This window comes from Pyxicephalus adspersus, chromosome 5 (assembly GCF_032062135.1).
Source record: "Pyxicephalus adspersus chromosome 5, UCB_Pads_2.0, whole genome shotgun sequence".
Lineage (NCBI taxonomy): Eukaryota > Metazoa > Chordata > Amphibia > Anura > Pyxicephalidae > Pyxicephalus > Pyxicephalus adspersus.
This window is the reverse complement of record NC_092862.1, coordinates 97,923,573-97,940,250: the sequence shown is the minus strand read 5'-3', so window position 1 is coordinate 97,940,250 and position 16,678 is coordinate 97,923,573. Positions and strand designations below refer to the sequence as shown.

General features: G+C 35.5%; 1 protein-coding gene across 5 annotated transcripts in view; it reads left to right on the top strand.

Annotated features, from left to right (window-relative positions):
• The window catches only part of BBS9 (Bardet-Biedl syndrome 9), a 165,561-nt gene that overhangs the window by 127,124 nt on the left and 21,759 nt on the right, over positions 1 to 16,678 (top strand). For all 5 annotated transcript variants that reach the window (XM_072412228.1, XM_072412230.1, XM_072412225.1 and 2 more), the window contains one exon: positions 6,552 to 6,734. In XM_072412228.1, coding sequence (XP_072268329.1) covers positions 6,552 to 6,734 — 183 coding nt within the window. The remainder of the gene's footprint in view (positions 1 to 6,551; positions 6,735 to 16,678) is intronic.

Here is a 16,678-nt window from a genome sequence, read left to right as displayed (position 1 = left end):
TATACAAACAACAGAGGTATTTAGATCTGTAAGTTTAATTTTTTATTGTATTTACTTTTATTGCAGCCTTTTACATTACTTTTGTAATGTGGCAATCATAGTCAAATTGGAGTGTTTGGGGGGGGGGCACTGATTTCCACTATTTGCAATGGGGATTAAAACTATTATAGTGGTAGTCACCATATGCCCTTACAAAATGGTGATTAGCTCTGGTTCATTCCTTTATGCTTAACTCAAAAGGGCCATGAGAAGGAAGGACCACTTTGCATAAAAGCAGAACTAGAATTGTTATAAAACTGTATCTAAAGGTTTAAAGAACTTAATTTAGACAATACATTTTTTAACTTTCTGGTTATACTTTCACTAGTGCTACACTGCTTCAGAGGTATCTAAAATAAAATGTCCTTAAAACATTCATAAAGACACATTCAAAGTAGGGACACTTTGGCCGAAAGTATGGTCATCTACCAATATAATTTTGAGAAGCAGGAAAAAACTCAACCCATACAACCACAAAATATTCATACCATCCCCATGCAAATGGCATATTTGTTAGGATTAGACAAGAGTGTGAACTGCTAGAGCACAATTGAATACATACAGGTAAGCAAAAAAGCATTTTTAAAGCTGTATTAGAGGGGAAATAAATGTTATCGCCTGACACTTGGTGAGGGGTTTGTAAGATGTCAGGTCAAACCTATTATTTAACCATCCTTTTTTCCAGTTTCCACCGTCCTACAGACATTCTCAAAATTGGAGCATAAATGGGCCTACTTCAAGGTCCTTTGATAAGTCATTATAAAATGACATAATTGTATAATTGAATATAGGCAGGGCATCTCAATACTCCCACTACCACAGTATTTACACAGATAATTTAGGGGTCAACATTATAACACTTTGATTTATGTCTTTCCTTGGAGTCTTGGATAACAAGCCTGTGACAGCCATTTGCCAATTTTATTTAGTATGTGCAGAAATATAAGACTATAGGAATCTCCAAGAGTCATCATTAATTTTTTAAAGAAGCACACAAGATACTGGGGTACTGTGCCCCCTCCCATCTCAGGGTCTGAGCCTGAGAGTGGGCAGGTTCTGGCATCATGACTCTGGGGGAAGTTTCTTCCCCTTTGAGTGAGACACAGCTCCCCGCGCATGCATGGTCCAGGCCACCTTACTTCAACCACTTTTTGTTGACCAGGGAAAGAAATATTATTGACAACACATGACAGTAAAACATTACTCTGAGCAACAGAGCCAGTGCATCATTAAAGATATTCTAATATTTTCTGTATAATCAACAATCAGCTTACATTATGATGGCTGGCTAATGTATGTGTAGTACAATCATGCTTCTGTGATTTAGAAGTTAAGTAACTTTAGATTACATAAAAGTTATCCCTTTTTGGAAATTTTTTTCTTTCCAAAACATTGTATATAGTAAATCCTGTGTTTAATATTGGATGACAGGATGAAAACGAAGATTAGATTAAACGTTATGTATATATGCTTCATTAAAATAAAATGTGTGATTCAGTGCATCTTTACAATACATGCACATTCACCATGTTTTTTCTCTTTAAATTTGCAGCAGGTAATGTGTATATGTATGTATATATATATATATATATATATATATATATATATATATATATATATATAACAAATACAGACCTATTGAGCCTGATTTATTAAAGATCTCCAAGACTGAAGAGGATACACTTTTATCTGTGAACCAGATCCATTCCTGGTTTGTTGGATCACCCAGCTTCACTGATGAAAGTGTATCCTCTCCAGTCTTGGAGATCTTTAATAAATAAAGGGCATGTGTTCTGTAATCCAGAAGGGGAGAATGTGCACAGGGCTCAACTATTTTTTTTCTGTTCTTGTATAATTTTTAAAAACACAAAATGGGGCTGTGTGCATTTATTGCAGGGATGTACTAAACATTTTTATCTCCAGGCATAGACTTTATTGCTAATAAATGAATAGTAGCTACATGACATCCACCTCTTTATACACAACATATTTAAAGTGGAAATAAACTTGGTGGGTGGACATCTTCTGCCATATTCAGCAAGTATGCACAGCAAGCAGTCCTGGATCTGTCGTCGCTGCATTCTAAGGGACTGCCCTTTACCGCTGGCTTCATGGAAGAAATCTATGGCAATGTGTTACATTATCTCCTGCAGTTGGCCCACCAACAGCTCAAACAGAGCTGAGCTCTAAGATACTCGGGGTATGTGCCATGTAGTTTACTGCTGAAACAAAAGCCACAAGGAGCCAGAAAGTTAGTTTGCATGTCTATTCTGCCAAATATTACTACCTCTTGGTGATTTTTTGTTTTTTCACTTTAGGCCTGCTTTAATTGATATAGCAGTATTAACTCCACCTTCTGTTATCAAGTACTGCCTTCACTGTTTTTCAAGCAGAATTTTAGTCCCCCAATCCATATTCCCATTCAATGCCTTCCCAGGACCATAATATAACTCATATTTTTCAGCCTGTTCCAATGTAATTGCACTCCACAGAGAGCTGTTGTATATAAAACCCATATTAATAGGCATTGAAAGTTCTATATTTTTTCTACAGTGGACATTTAAAGGTTAGTATTGGGACTTTTGTAATATGCAGGCAACTCTACTAAAATTACTTAGATTCCCACTTTTTCACCTTTTATTTAACCTAATGACTGTATCATGTAAAATGTGGATTATTGTAACAAAAAGCAACTAAATACATCCAGTGATCTTGCTAAGCTTATGATAAAAGGTCTCATCAGGATTCTTTGAATGTTTTTGTGCTTTATCAGAAAACAATCTGTGTCCATTGGTCTCCGGAATGCCATCTGAGCTGATTGTGCAGCATTAAAAGAATGAAAAACATTGTAACAAAAAAGTGTTTACACTGTGACATTTTGTGCTGCACTGTCATACTGGCGCCATTCTGTTACTTACAAAACATGGACATATTATGCAGCAGACAGTTTTCACCTAACAAAGCAAGGCATTCAGGCACAGCCAGGTATAGATCAGATGAACCTATTCTTGCCGGGATCAAAAGTATTTAGTTAGAGGCTACCTTGTGAATACACTTTACAAGGACTATTGTGGCACAGTGATACGTTATCTCTGCAAAGGCTCTGGAATTTAGAACTTAAACGCCAAGAAAATTGGCTGACTCGTGTAACCACTGATAAAGTAAACTCTAAATCTCCATTTTACTCATCCCTAAAAACACTGTCAAAACTTGGCTGTTTAACAAACGTTCCTCCAGCTACAACAACTAGCAGAAATACAGATTTCCTTGTTAAATGTCACAAACACACACACTCAATCATTTATTAGTCCATTGATTCCATGATCTTCGCTAAACATACATTTTTGTTTAAGATATTTGTAAGATGTACGAATAATATAGATTGGTCTGCTTTACCTGACTTTGTGCAATACTGCTGGATAGTGATTTGTTGCATATCCACTGTGGTGCTATGACAGGAAGCTTACGTATTAAAGGCTTCCTATACCTTCTGAAGGACAGTTTACAACATTTGTATTTTACCTTGAACTGTATATGTTTTGGAAAGCACAGCAAATTTACAATGTTAATGTAGGAAACAGTCTTCCGGCTTTAACAGCTCACGATATCATACAAATGTAGCACATTGTAAAATGGGGGAATATAGAATTGTATTCCACATGGGGGCTGTTTTTTGCCGACAAAATGTTAGTTTTTTCTATGACTTGCAATCCTCTATCTTTCAGTGGACATAAAGAGAAAGGATTTATTTCAGGGTTTAGTTTTTATGAATGATTGGCTGTGTGCATCGAACCTGTGTGCTTTCTGTATTGCTCAATCAGAATATTTATTGGTTTTTTGAAACCTATCCAAGGAAGTAGTAGGTTAGCAAAGTTTTCTTTTTTCTTAGAATTTCAAGTTCTTATTTGGCTGCATGATGGAAAGTGTCTAAAAGTAAGAACAATTTTTGTTGCCAAGAGCAGACAATCATATTCTTTCTCGCTAGTCTCTGAGATATTATGGTAATGAATGGAAGACTTTTCTTTGTTGCTAATAGTAGCACTTACTGTACTACTTCAAATAGTTTTAATCAGCATATCTATTGCTAACTAGTTATTAGGCATAAAAAACAAATACACTGACCTACCCTGCACAAAATACAATATTACCTAAATGTTTTTTCTGCTGCACCTGCTTTAATATGCTTATAAACTCTAGTATTCATATAATTCATATAGCACTCCTATGAAAGGTAACTCTACCAGTTCCCCAGAAAGTCAGGTTTTCATGGTATCACAACTACTTATAATGTCTTCTCTTTTTGTATGTGTTTATTCCCAACACACCATGGGCTATAGCTTTTACAGCCTTACTTCTCTAAAACAGATGCACACTGTTGTGGAGGAGGAGGCAACTTCTACAATGGGTAGTGTGTTAATCTTTTGCTCTGTTTCAAAGCTAACTTTACTACTGATAGTCAATGTCTTCAGATGTGTGACACAAAATGTCCCATGTTCTGCTTTGCTGGGTCTTATAGTAACTGTCCAGGAAGTATTGGAAAGCACTGGTAGCTTTGTAAGAGAGCAAAATAAACTTATGGGGTCATTATGGGCTTCAGCTGTCTTAATTTTTATAGAAAGGTACAACTCACCTATCCACATCCCATCACACAGTGGCTCCATCTTCCTTCTCTTCTTTTTCCCTGAGAAGATATGTGGCAATCTTGATTGACCGTGCAGGGGTGACCTAACTCCAGTTCATTCCCAACACATGCATTGGAAGTCAGGATTGAATGTGCAGCTCAGCTTTTTTTTTACACCATCTCAGCAGGGTTTTTACAACAAGGACATTGCCTGTCCCTTTCTGCAATAACCACCTGCCTGAACCTGTGTTTTGTAAAGTTAAACTTGAAATACATTTTAGGGGCCAGTTTGTTCCTTTTTTGGAAAACCCAAAATTTGTTGAAAAGTCAGGATTTATCTACTTGGCAATAAAGTGTATGGCTATCTTTTCAAAGTATTGCCACTAAAATTGCTAGGGGGCAGGTGAGTGTCATATAAACAAACTATTGCAGATATCTTATTCTTTTATTCTTACATTCCAACATATTGTACCAGATATGTGTGCATCTCTACACTTGTTTTTTTAGACGTTCAAGGCTGTGATCCACAAAATCCAACTTTTTGGATCCACGTGACTTTGAAAAGTCTTTTTATTTCTTCTGGACATTGTAGCTCAAAATTCTGTGTGGTAGTTATTAATACCCAATAAGCCTCCCAGATTATCTTTCAGACATGTCAAATTTAAATGTTCACAGGTGCATGTTAAGTCTATGTTGTCCTTCATGCCTTAACTTAAAAAAAGTGACTGAAAAAGTGATCTTACCTGATCTTCTATACTGGAGATATTTTTTTTTTCAAGCCTGGTGATTGAACTTTTTCTTATCTTACAATGTTACAACAAGGAATCTTCTCTATGACCTTACCTAGCCCTAAAATATGTATTTACAAGATTGTTATGAAGGTTTATGCGATAATAATATCATCTTGTAGCATTTACCCAATTATCTTTCACAGTTGTGCAAACAGAATTCCTTTGAGGCATTGTTCATATAATTATGCAATCAAATTCTTTTGTAGCACAGCATTTAGTTTAGATCACATGACCTTATGACATAGTTGTATGCCAAACTTCATTTCTTTCAACCCAGACGTCATCTGCATAAAACAGACTCCGGGATGCTAGAGCACTTTGTCAGCTCTAATGCCTATTTTAGATAGCTAGCGTTCAACTGAGGTATAGGCTAGTGTTCAACTGAGCTATCTCACAATTGGTCAGAGGAACCCCTTAGCCCTAGAGTATTATACTTTTATGCTAAAATAGTGTAAAATAGGAGACAATATTGAGACAAGAAAAATTTAATATCATAAAAGGGAATTTAAGAAATCTGAATAAAGAAATAACACAAGGTGCCATATTTATATATATATTTATAAATGTCATACAAAATAAAGTCATCCAAATAGTACTGAAAACCTCCAACTTCTTACTGTCCTTTTCTTGACATATTAGAAAAATGTGCTGGATTGTCCAGGGAAAGCTTTCTTATGGAAAAATGACATGCAGAAAAGACCAGAGGGCCTTAAAGCTGTGAAGCCAAGCCGTTGCTGTAAAGGCAGGGGAGCTAAAATCCTAAAGTTAAAGTACTTTTGATCATGGATTTCACCACAGTACTTGCAGATTTAGAGATCCGGATAGCTTGTTTGAAGCTTTAGTTAAGAAGTAAACTTTTGAATGTCCATAGCCTGTTAACAGCCCTGGTTTTAGGGTACATTAGATGGAAATACATAGGATTACTATATATTAAAGGTGATCTAGTTAAAAACTATATAGGGTCTCAAGAGCAGCCCCTTATACTTCCAGAGGCTCACACAGTAATGTTGCATCTTTGTGTGTTAAGATTAAAACAAAAAACTCAAAATTCACTTTATACTTTTTATTCATTTAGATATATGTTTATGTATATCTTACAGGTTATTGGTATAGCAGATGCAGCTGAGGACCTACAGAACAGCCTGTTCCGGGCTTTTACAAAGCTGAAAAGTGCAACACAGCTGATCATTCTACTAATAGGATTGTGGCAGAAACTTAGTAAAGACCAGATCAGCATTTTGGAAGCCACATTTCTGCCACTTTTACAGGATGGTCAAGAATTGGTAAGTTGATATTAATTGGTGTCCAGCATTTGCTGCATATCATTTCTTTAGAGTTATTTACAAATAGTGAACAATGTATGTTAGAGACACTTTAGTACTATTCCAGGTTTACATGTTACAGGCTGAAAACACAGGAGCACAAATGGAAAACATGCATTTGGATTCTTGGCTTTTTGTGGTGTATATAAAGACCCATTTTTAACAGTTTTTTGTAATATTATTGATAACAAAAATGATAGTTAGATATCCTAATGTACAAACTCTAAAAGTTGGCACAGCCTGTGTTTGCCTTCTCCTTGCATCAGCTAGTAATCTTTGGTCTTATATTAACACCTACATTGAGGTAAAACTCTGTAAGAAAAGTCACACTCTCTACACTCCACCACTAGACACACTACTCAGTACTCTGGCCTTTTTGGCACATATTCCCTGCTCCCTCCAAAAAGACATACTAAGCACAGTCCCTCTGTACATTCATCCTAGAATGGCAGCTACAATCCCACAAAGGTCTTCTTACTGCTTTAGGGTAGATCTTAGAAAAAAGAAGAACATTTTGAAGAAGTTCTCCAAACATTTGTCTTCTACCCTTCACTCTTGTCACTGAAGCAAATGTTATTGTTTGCTAGTAGTAATGAATGCTTGACAGTTTGTATTTCAATATATGTTTCTCATCAAATTTTGCTGCTGTTCACCTATAAATATGTACTTCTGAAATATTGAAATCAATTTTTTTAGTTAAACTAGTAAAATACTGCCCACATGTGCCTATTGCTGGTAGTTTTTGTTTACATTGCTTGGGTCAATGTTAGGGTCATAACATCACATGTAAGGTGTACATAAATTCAAATAAGGTAAATAATCATAAAATACATTTTTTAAGGAACTTAAAAAGAGTACCAATGTCTTTATTCAACCTACAACAGCTATACACAGCTGTTTTTTATAGTATATGTCTAGGTTCATTAAAAAGAGTACAGTTTACCTGAAGAGCACTTTTTACTGCAGGGCAAGCAAAGTGATGAGCAGATGAGGCAATTTTCAGACACATCAAGACTCTACACTTTTTTCTTCTACACTCTTTCCAGTTATATAAAGAGTTAATTAATGTTGTCTGAAGAGAGGTTGAGGCGGGAGTTACATAAGGCCTGTTCACACAAATAGTGTTGAACAGCTTTGGCCAATGCAGTCCCCATGCAATGGCACAACACATACTATTTACCTTCTAAGACATGGGCTCAAAACCATAGTATTGCACACAAGAATTCACTATAACGCATGCAATGAAGAATCTCGAAGAAAAAAATATCTACAAAAATGCATTAAAAACACAATTTAACACAAAGTAAGATTCAGAGAGGTAAAAACAAAAAGGTCCCAAATTCAGGATCTATGGCTTATGATGAAGAGTTTACACACCAATCAAAGGTGAAGGAGAGCATTACTTTGAAGACTCTGCTAGGAACCTTGGGCATTCAGCATTCAAGAAATTATGGCTTCTTTAGTATTGCAGCTGGAGATAAACCTTTGTGTTCTTCCCAAAAATTAAAACTGATAGCCTGGACTGCAGTGTGCATGGAAAAATATTTGAAATAAAAAGCCATATATAGGCCTTACCAGCACAGTAAGGCCATGGGTGTACAAGGCTAATGCATTACAGCTGGGTCCTCGGCTAAGGGTAGGGCAGTATTATTATTATCAATAAACATGATTTATATAACGCCAACATATTACGCAGCACTGTACATTAAATAGGGCTTGCAAATGACAGACAGATACAGACAGTGACACAGAAGGAGAGGACCCTGCCCCGAAGAGCTTACAATCTAGAAGGTGGGGGGAAGTATCACACAATAGGAAGGGGGAATAGGTCGTGAGAGTTTTAAGATACAGAAGAAGACAATTAGGCAAGTTTGAAACAATAGGTTTTGAGTGTTCTTTTAAAAGAGCAGAAAGTAGGAGCGGGCGGAATAAGACGAGGAAGACCATTCCAGAGAATCGGGCAGCTCTAGAAAAGTCTTGGAGCCGTGCATGTGACGAGGTTATGAATGAGCAAGTCATTAGTAGGTCATTGGAAAAGCAAAGGGAGCAGCTAGGGGTGTATTTTAGTATGATTGGTACTATTACAAATAGTATAGTACTTTTCTGAAATTTGCTTTTTTCAGATCCTCACCGTGTAGCCCAGTTTTCCATTTCTCAATTTCAATAACCGCTTTTTAAAGTATTACAAACTTGTTCAGTTTTTGTGCTTCAATAGTGTAACAAAAGAGCACTCACCCTTTAAAGAATTCAATCTGATTTCACTGTGATTCACAAACATCCTTACAGCTAGTATCTTTAGATTTGGAATTTAGAAGTGGCACCCTACAAAATCCTTCTTTACTGTAATTCCAGTAATTTTTTGATCCAGAATCCAAAATACTGGGATATAAAGCATAGTGACTTACGTTTTTGGTAAAGGACAGAGAAAACTGAAGCCTAGGCAGCTGTGTGTTGCAGTGGATAACATTTCCAAACAATCTTTCCGTAGAAATACCTCTGCGTCACATAGTTCTAGCTAGGTGATCAGAATTCTCAGCGGGAGGATGGCCAAAGTTCACTTTCTGATATATGAGGAAATTAGTGAAGCTGAAAAAAAAAATCTGCAGATGCTTTATGGAAAGCTCCAAACTTGAGCACAGTTGTGTGTGTGTGTTTTACTGATTCTGAATCTTTGTAACTGAAAAAAATAAAGCACTGCAGAGAATAATAAAGTGAACCTAATCAATAAAGAAGCTAAATGAGGTGTGGTTTTAATCCTAAACACATTATGGTGGTTGTCTTCATAAACCTCGCTGCATGTATTCTCATGACCTACAAGCTTTTCATATCATATACACATGTTGGAACACTTGATCAGTGGAGACAGCAGCTCTTTTGCACAGATACACTGTATAAACTGCCAATTTATCCACCGATATTCTCTAAAGTAACCAAGGAAATATTTACTATCTCAACCGTGAAATGTGAGTTTGACTGCTCCTTGTTAAGTCTTATGGGAGTATTGCAACCAGTAATATGGTCCATTGGATGTTTACATGGTCTGCCCTTCTAATTTTGTATTTATGAAGCTTGACATTTTTATGTGTGTCAGGTTTTGGTCAAAGGCTGTGCACAATGACCTTTCATGTTGAATTTATTGGTACCTAACCTATGTGCATTTCTTTATTTAAAGGGGATCTTTCTTTACTTATCAGAAAGTGGTTGTTTCACTTTTCAGATCGTATTAAGCAGTTGTGTTCACATCCAACTCTTTAAAAAGAACATTTTTACTTTTACCACTAATGTGGTTGTTCTAGAAAAGAAAGGTGGTCTTTTGGATGTCCCCTTCCAATCCCTTCCTATTCACAATATATACATAGCTGAGTCTAAGGTGGGGAACACGCCCCTCCCTCTGCTAGATTGTTTGGATTTTTTTTAATGTTTGGCAAGTAAAATAAAGTCAGCAAGTAAAATGGTTGGTATTATAGGATAAAGAAACCAGGTAATCTGACACCAAGAACATGAATATCAGAGCCAGCAGTCATGTCACGTTTTGGAACCAATGACAAAGTGAGGTAGAATCAATATTAAAGTGTATTGTTAGCTCTGGATTTTTTCAGGGAATTATTAAATCCATATCAGGTTATTTTATGCTGTGTGCGTCTAACTGATCCCCCAGACAGAGGGGCTAATCTGCCCTGCAGGGACAGGGACAAAAAAAGAAAATGACCAGTTTTCCAATACTTACTACTTCATTCTAAAGTTAAAAGAAAAGTTTTTAACCTAAAAATACAAAGTGTTTACTAATATTTTACACAACACAGTGCAGGAGTGCATTCTAACAGGATTTGAATTATTAAGATTTTCCAGGAGGCTTATTAATGTCATCAATACCAACAGCAAGCAAGTAGAAGCTAAGTATAAGTATTTCGGGGGTAATAAGTAAGCTTGACTTTTTTAAGCAAGGTCCATTTTAAATGGCATTTGGTGGGAAAACCTAGGGCTCTATTTACAAATCAGAGAATATGACATTTCTTAAACATTCCCTGATGGGAGTCAATTACTATCGTTGAAATACATTATACCAGAACAGTAATGTATTACAGAAGGATCTTTATGAATTGGTATTGTGGGTGGTTAGATGGCAGATGAAATGTAATGTTTCCAATTTGAAGTAAGAATAAGAACCTACATCATTCTAGTGGGGGAATTACCTGTACTTACAATAGAATCCAGTGGTAAAAAGCAACATAGAAATACTCGATTTGGTAGGTAGCATCATGGGAAAAAAGTATCTGCAAAAGGATGATATTCTTATAATTAAGTTAAAGATTACAAGATTTTTTTTTAACATGTATTTATTGAGAGAATTTGCCCATGTTGTGTGACAGATGAAAAATTATTACTGAACTAACTTATTTTTTACATGATTTGCTATAGGTATCCAGACCTTAGATGTACTGAATACTCGTGTCCATTTAGTGCAGACATGCCAGTGTGAACAGAAATGTAATTTGATCATAATTTAAAAAGACAATTTGCAACAAGCAGCACTTGAGTTATGTTGACAGTATCCACAGAAGCATCTTATTCCATCAAACACACAAACTAAAAACAGTTTTCAGTTTTCCTCAAAACGTACTTAGCTAAAGCTGTGCTGAGTGAACAAAGAAAAGCTTTGGACATCTGTTTATTTTACCATTGAACCGTTGTTTAGTTTTATTTATATATACTTCAGTTGGCTTAATGCTTCCGAGCAATGGAAATTCATAATAAGGTGATGAATGTAAAGGTTTAAATGGAACATGCAATTTGTAAATATACTGCACATTTTCAGTGACAAGAAATTAAATTGATTCAGCTAAACAATATTACTAAGTTATGCTTTGGCAAAACTAAACATTTTTCTTGAAATTTGTATTTATTTTTTAACAATTGATGGTATTGACTGATTACCCCAGGGTACAAATGAAGACTGTGTTATAACCGTTTAGTTACTGTGCTTTAATTGTTTATATAGTTGGAACTGCAGTCATCAATTGATGCAGTTATGCATGTGTTGATTAATGCATTACATTTGTTTTAAATGCTTCTAGTTGAGCTTGTTTTCAGCTTCTTCTAATGCCATGTACTACAGGGAGGGACAACACTGGATGCCAATAGGATGTCTTGCATGCACATGTGCTGCAGAAACATTTTAAATATGAGAATAGGCAAAGAATTCCTCATCGGTCCCTTGCTGTTTTCTTTAGGCTTCGATGCCATTACAGGAAGGTGTGCTGCCATGTGTCATTCTGCAGTGCATAGCAACTTCACAGCCACTTGCATGGCTGTCTGTTGTGCTTCTAAATCCACTTAATATTATTATTATTAATAATAATAATATTATTATTAATAATAATAATAAACATTATTTATATAGCACCAACATATTACGCAGAGCTGTACTTATTACTCCGAATGACGCACCACATGCAAACATATGTTGAAAGCAGAAAGCCAAGTCACCAGTCTAGTAAGCAAATCTCAGTACTGAATGGACAGAAATACATATCCATTGACAGGTACAACTCACATTAATGATTTTAATTATGTATTTAGCTGTTCACCTGGATTTTCGCTTTAAAGTGTCAATCGTGTTTAGTTGGAACAATACAGGACGTTTTTTTTGTTGTACTCTTTATTACCTAATAACTGTCATGTAAAAAATGATTTTCCTTGATATCTTTCATTCACTTTCACTATTCATAAGCTGAACATTACTCCTTTGTTGCAGTCATATTACTTTCTGAACAATTGTGCCATATATGATATGAAATAGCTTTTCAGAAATGTAGCTGCACTGTAACCCCTTTTTCACAGATTCATTATCTCTGATTTATTAAAGCTCTCCAAGTTATTGTCTATTTGCTAGCAAATGTTTTGAATCCTGAACCAGATCCATTTCAGGTTTGCTGGATCACCCAGCTTCAGTGATGAAAGTGTATTCTCTGCTGCCTTGGAGCGCTTTCATCATAAATCATATGTGATTGATCTTGAATATGGCTAAATAGCTTTTCAAAAATATAGCAGCTCTGTAACCCTCTTTTCACAGATTCAGTGTTCTAGGTACACAACTACTACAAGTATTAGGAAAATGTGCTTAAAAGAATATAGGAACAAGCGATACCATTTACATCTTAATGATTTCTTGCCAAAGGGGCAGAAAATTAAAGCTAGACATGTGGCACTAAACTAAATCTCTTCCTATTATGCCCTTAGCTTGTCATTTTTGGACAGTAGTTTAGGTCATAAAAATACTATTGGTAATGTAAATTAGAATAAGGCTGCCGTAGTGCTTATTAAATTTCTGCTTCCTAACATTTCTTGCCAAACGGCTACAATAGTGCTTTCTTTATCATTGAGGATTGTAATTACAAGTGATTAATGGAAGTCTGAATACCTTTCTTTGTAGCTGCTCTGTAAACATTTGGCCGTGCTGCTCAGAAAAACATCTTCAGGATGTCGCATTAAAGGAAAGTGCCATGCTCACTGAAAATAAATGAGAAAAGTGGAAATGAGGTTAACATTCTGTAATAACGAGAGACATATGATATTGTCACTGGTTAGTTTACACAAGGAAAAATGAAAGAGGTGATTGTTTACTTTTAATGAATTATATCCTAAGTCTAACTATTAAAAATCAAGTATTTTATAGTGTATTAAAGAAGAGTAATAGAGATTCACACCTATTATTTATAATGCTGAACTCCAGTCAGAAAAAGTGCACAAAAATGCAACTCTGTAATCATAATACATCATTTATTCTTGAAAAGCAGTGTAGGTACCTAAATTTGACATGTCTACAGTACATTTGACATTGAGGGTGGGGAGGTGGAGAAGCAGTACAAATAACCAGGTGGGCTGGAATGTGTGTGTCCTGCTTCTGCTTTCCAGCTACAGATTTGGGAGTGGATCTGTAAGGAAAATAAAAACTGCTGCATAATAAAATCATATACCCTCATCTTCTAGACAGGGCTGTGCTTTGTGGTAAAGCTGTGCAGTACTTGATTGATGCAAATGCAAATAATCTAGCAGGTAAAACATTTCCATGTGTGTATCACAAATGGCATTTAGCATTCGGCCTGGCTCGCCTCCAATCTTTTACTGTGTTTGAAAGACATGGAAGGGCAAACATTGGTTTATGTAGAATAAACAAAAAAAGTAATACCCATAGGTACCAGTTCAACACTTAGTAAGATTCAGCTAAAAAATCCAATTCCAATGCTAGCATGATTGGAATTCACATTCTTATGGTGGAGCTGTGGTTATAATTCCATGCCTTCCGCTGCTTTTGTGATGGGCAGCAGGCAAGTTTGTATTCATGCAGGAGGCTGAAATGACATCCCAAAAAAACAAACAAAAGAAAACAGGTTCTAACTTATAGTACTAAAAAATCAACAAAGCCCATATCAGTAAAGCCGCAATTTTATAAAAAAGAGAAACAAGAAAATGTATGTATGTAAAATGTATCTCTGTTTCCCACCGAAGTCCCCAAAAAATACTAGCCCCTTAATGTCAGTCTGGAGAAAGTCCACGTATGCTTAGACCTAAATAAACTTGCTGTGTTTTAGGGTGGTTTCCAAATTGGAGGCACACATTAGTACACATATGAGAACATAATGAAAACTTCTCTGCTTGGAACAATTCAAACAAATATATCTGTGCTTTGTCCACATTGAACATAGATGTTCTGATTTTTCTTATTGTATTTACTGCAGGGATTTTCAGACTTTTGGCATAAAAGTCTGCACTCAATTTCTCTTGACATCATTGAAAATTACATACAGACTGCTTGGCTATCTAATGTTAAAAATAGGAAAACACAGCAAAAGATCATAAGCCATAACCTCAAAATCCCCCAGTTAGCAGAATACCTGAAACTTTTTTTTTTTTTTTCCTTACCATTTTTATTAAATGTTTTGTATATAGTGATGATTCTAAAGAGATTCTTTGGCCAGCAGGAGACTTAACTTTCTTCCAGCTAAATTGTCTCTTGAAGTACAAGTACAGAAAGAGAAAGTGATTGACGGGGATATTGTACAGGCTACAGTAGGGGCACCGACAGCAATAAAATACTGAAAAGAATTCTATCCCCTTAATGACCGGAAAAAAAATATTTCCTGCCTGCAAAACCATTGTCACCAGGACAGTAAGACCTGTGTCAGTGAGTTTTATTCTCTTGCTGGAATTGCATTATAATTTTTTATTATTTACTTGTCTATATGTTTATATGGCGCTTACACAATAGACATTGTTTTATGTCAAGTCCATTGTCATATCTCATACAAGTGTAAGCAGGTCAATTTCAAGTGAATCCCCCTTAAAATAGGCTACAGGGACAGAAAACTTATCCTAGATCCTGAGTTGATAGGCTTGGTCTGGGCAATTGTACTGTTAAATTTTTGTCCATTTTTTTGTGGTAATTCAAAATTCAATACAGGTACAATTGACCTATTTAAAGCTGATTTTCTGTGCACATAGATTTGTTTAGGAAAAGAAGTGGTACAGTAAGGACATACAAGTAACATGTAATATATAAATATATAAGTATATATTCTTATCCTAAATTAGCCGTGAAACTAGAAATGCTATTATTTGATCCAGTACTTTCAGCCGTTTCAACGTTTTCTGCTCCACCAAATAAATGCAGCTTCCAGATTAGCAATTCTACTACCCTCTTCATCAGTTCCCATCCCTATTCAAGTAATCATATCAATCTATTCCCCCTGTTCCTATAATCTACCAGCGCCTATACCCAACTTCCAAGATCACTGGCATATGAAAGTTTTATTTGTTGTGTTTTGTATAACACTACTGCTGTCCCAAAAAAGTATTATATATATATATATATATATATATATATATATATATATATAATATTCCTAGGACCACAGGAAAGCTTTTACCTGACAAAACCTCATAAATCAAATGAGAACTTTAAAGCAAGTCTGGAAACACTTGACACTCAATAGGTATGAAATGGACAAGGTGTAAATCCCATTTTTATGCTTCGAATGTGATGTGGTACCATTTGTCATTAAAGCCCTATGACTACCAATCTGATTTAACATCACAAGTTTGATCATTTATATAGCAATGACGTTATCTTGTTGAGCTTTACAAAGAGCATTGTCCTAAATGGAAGCAAAATGTATATGTATGGTCAGGTGTATTGAATTAAATGCTGGGAACTGTATTAAAAAAAAATGTATCACAGATAAGATGTGGCTTGGATAGAAATATAGAAGACACTGTAATAAATGAACTGACTGTGAGCATCGTGTTTTTTAATATGCCCTCTTAATGTTTATATACAAAGTTTGTGCCAAAGTATAGCAAAGATTGCTGGTTTTGTCTCTGCAGCAGACTTTCGGGAGTCAAGTGTTCACCTGCCACTGTAACAATGTGTTTTTGTATTGTTCTCCCTGGTCTTCTATCAACTGTCAAAAGAAACTCTAAACAATGTGGCTTTTACTGAGTCTGCCATTATCTCATTCGCCTTCATTTACATTGTGGCTAGAAATAAAACATTGCTGTTATAGTCTTCAAACCCTATAGTGACTTTCCTTTAATTTGGCATGCCTATGTTTACATTTTGTGGTATATGTTCCAATGTCATCTATTTAATATAGATATTCAAGGACACCTTTGATCATTATGGTTTTGGAAAGCACAAACCTGCCAGAAAGTTCCTGGCTCATTGTAGACCATTGTAATAAAGCCTTGACTATTGAAAGTCTCATTTTACAGCATGTATTAGGATACAGTTACCCTATAATTAAAGTTGTATTTGTGTTGTAGATTCACAGATAATTACTTAAAAGTCTCATTTGTACAAACAGTATTACCCTTTTGGATCATTATTAGTTACCGTTTTTATCTGC